The sequence below is a fragment of the Centruroides sculpturatus genome, unplaced genomic scaffold (genome assembly GCF_000671375.1).
Source record: "Centruroides sculpturatus isolate CEXI.00-Female unplaced genomic scaffold, Cexi_2.0 scaffold1519, whole genome shotgun sequence".
In the NCBI taxonomy this organism is placed as follows: domain Eukaryota; kingdom Metazoa; phylum Arthropoda; class Arachnida; order Scorpiones; family Buthidae; genus Centruroides; species Centruroides sculpturatus.
Genome location: NW_019385776.1, coordinates 103,266 through 106,846, shown reverse-complemented (window position 1 = coordinate 106,846; position 3,581 = coordinate 103,266). Strand labels below are relative to the sequence as shown.

Below are 3,581 nucleotides of genomic sequence, written 5' to 3'. Positions count from 1 at the left end.
CTTTTATATATATATATATATATATATATATATAAACTATATTACATTCAAATAAAAACCCAGAGAAGCGGGTCCTTGCAGCTAGTATATATATACAAGGTATATAGATATAGATATTTACTGTTTGAAATTCAAATGTGAGAGACAATAAAATTATTTTTTATGGTTAGTTTACAAAACATTGTCATTAGCTGTTTCTGTATATAAATAAATTAAAATTATAAGAAAATATTTACCATAAACATGAAAATAATAATCATCTTCGCAGAAAATTAAAAACAATTTTTTCCATGCATACTCGACAATATTGTAAATCATTATTGCTGGAGCAAACAAATTCCTGAAATAAAAAAAACTTATTTTTAATTTAAACATATCAATAAAAAATCATTTTGTGAGTAATTGCCATAAAATTATTTTATATTGAATCATTCACATTATTTTTATCTGTGTTATCTGAATTAAAGTCAAGCGATTAGTTAATTTACAAGAGAACAAAAAAATCACAGTACAGTCGCGCTAATTCGAACTAATCGAGTGATAGTTCGGATTGATGAGGATGTGATCTTTACTTTAGCCCATTTTTTACTACGGTGAGACAGTTAAAAGCAGCAAATAGAAGTTAAAACTGTTATGAAGTCAATCAGGGTGTAGAAAGAATGATCAGCAATTCTCACCACACGTGATTTATGTTTAAAATAATGCACTTGTAAACTGTACACGTGGACTTACGTGTACGGTTTACAAGTGTATTATTTTAGTTACAGAAATGATAGAATTTGTTTGGATTAGAAAGAGTTCAGATGACCAAGGATTCGAATTCGCGCGACCGTACTGTAATTAAAAATAACTTGTGTTATCCAAAAGTAAATTCTGAAAAATCATTTAAATGAACTAAGTTTATTTTATGATCACATGACCAATAATTTCTATAATTTATTTTTTAAATATATTTTACTCAACGTTGAAGTTAAGTGAACTTAAACTATAATAAAATGATAACGTTATTTCCACTTTCAAATAAATCAAAGATTTTTAACCTGTATTCCACACTTCGGTGTTTTTGGATACAGGGTATATAGGTTTTCACGCTTTGGTGAACAAGGATAGGAAAATATTTCGTCATTTGCATAACAATGAAAGTTAGCATTTTCTTCCATTATGAATTTAATTAGGAATTTACATTAGCGTCAACAATACCCCTGACTTTTCACCAGAAAAACCGCGAATATTTTCATATCACATTATAATTGTTGCAGATATTGTACAGTACGTATCGTCAATACTTCGAAATTATTATAATGTACTTTAATTCTATTGTTTTTTTCGGTCATATGTATTTTATTTTACGCGTGTAAAAACATTATTCTGAGAAAAGATATAGTTACACTGGACTACCAAAAGATTCAACAGAATCGAAAAAAAATTAAAAACACTTGATATCACCTGTCAAAATCAATTCATTTTAGATTTTAAAAGTTTCTTTTACAATCTAAAATGAATTGGCGTGACACCAGTCAATATTCCAGTCACAAATTTAAAATATAAGACAGGAAAGTTTTTTACTTTTTAAAATTAAAGTACATTAATAGAAATAATATTTTAAAGCTATTGAATTATACTTGTTTTGCATTGTTTCAGCAATTCNTCTGTACATGATATTTTTCTTGTTAACGTTAAAGTCGTGCCTGTTATCTATGTAACTACATTCACGGGAACATTTTTGAAGTGATTTCATGTAAAGTCCTGTCTAGATCGGAAGTTGCTCTGTAGTTAATTGAGGCCTCTTTTTTCTCATACCACATCTCGTCTCAATTTTCATCTAACACAGTTCTCGAGATTAAGGAGAAACAGATATAAAGCAGACGGACGACAGTGGGAATTTATAGGTGTATAGTTTTTTTCGAATTGCAGCCCAATAACGAGTAAAATTGTCATCAAGTCCGAGCTAGTGGAGATATGACCCATGACCACTCTCTATTTCCTCACCCTTTGACTTTTAGCCGTCAAAATTTAACAGCATGAATCCTCCTGATACTCAAACCTTCCCGAAAAATTTTCGATAAAAAGCAAAGAAGTTAAGCTTAAATGAAAAGAAACTTATGCTCCTACATACACTCACACACTGTAACAGCCATACATACCTTGTACAAAACAAAAACTCGATTTTTTTTATGAGTTAAAAGTGTAACTAATATTACCGACAAAACACAAGAAAATGTTAATTAAAACTTTAAATATCCCTTTCTGAATATTTTGAAGTAATATTCTACACAAATATAACAATAATTTTACCGAAAATTTTTCATTTATTACCTGTTAAGATTGCCATAATTTTATGTTTATAATGTTGCTAAAGTTCATGAAATAAATATTTTGGCTGCAATATGAAAAAACTGTAGACCAATAAATTCCCACTGTCGTCAGTCCAGCTGTCCGGCTGTCTGTCTGCCTGTCTATCCTAAATCTCGAGAACGATATTAGACAAATACAATTCGAAAGCAGAGTTTGAAAGGTTAGAGAATGTGGCTTGGAATAATTATATATGAATTTCCGCTATGGGCCGGAGGTCACGTTATTTCAATTAAAATATTTTTTCCTGGACGAAGTTAAATACATGGCCAGCATGACTTCATTGATAACAGGGAAAGTATTAGGCACAAGGCCCAGAGGCTACTAAACTTCAGTTCACTGTGACAGCCCGGCATTGTGACAATGTCAAAATAAATAACTGTTCTTTTATAACAAAATTAGTTCAAACGATAAAATTGTCTATTCAACTTAACATTTGATATTCTTTGTTTATGTTGTTTCATTTTTCGTTACTATTTCACTCTTGGATAGAATTTTCCCCCGGCTTTGTATTAACGCTTCATTCCAGTTCAATTGTTTAGTCCACCACGTGTTCAAGCACTTTATGATATTCAGAAAATTATCGCATATTTCCGGATTATCGACTACTTTCCAAAATATGCCAGATTACCGAACATTCCCGATTGTCCGGTATCGGTTTAACGAACTTTTATTATGTTTAAAAAAATACAAGCGATTTTCTTTCAGATAATACATAACTTTTAAAAATTATTAATAGTTCTAACGATTATGATGTAAAAAGTCCAGAAATTAAATATAATTTAGTAGTAATACAGAAATATATTTAGCTTACTGGAAAGGCATTAGTATTTTGTATTCTTAGACGTACTAAAGCTTCTGGCTTTCCTGTTACATCCGCATACGTAAACATTAATCCAATCGTGAAATATAATAATGTTATCCAAGCAAAAATTCCTAAAAATAAATAAATAAATAAAACAGAAAATATCACAAATAAGATCTGTTAATAAAATTATATAATTTCGTTAAGGGACCGACAACAATGTTCTGCGAGCCAACCATAAAGCTACTAAAGACTGTGTTATTGGACAGCAGTTTTCAAACTGCAGACCTATCAATTTCACTGGAGTTCTTGTTGTTTCAATTCAAAAATTTTCTGCTGAACGGAGTTAACTAGATGACCGTTACGAATCCGTTGAAAACAGGAAAATATTATACATAGGGGCAAGACACTACTAGAATTGAGG

General features: G+C 30.1%; 1 protein-coding gene across 1 annotated transcript in view; it reads right to left on the bottom strand.

The window, feature by feature from the left end:
* LOC111642056 (fatty acid hydroxylase domain-containing protein 2-like) overlaps window positions 1-3,293 on the bottom strand; it is an 11,759-nt gene extending 8,466 nt beyond the window's left edge. The window contains exon 1 of the mRNA XM_023388325.1: window positions 3,167-3,293. Coding sequence (XP_023244093.1) covers window positions 3,167-3,244 — 78 coding nt within the window. The 5' untranslated portion in view covers window positions 3,245-3,293. The remainder of the gene's footprint in view (window positions 1-3,166) is intronic.
* Window positions 3,294-3,581: the final 288 nt, after the last annotated feature.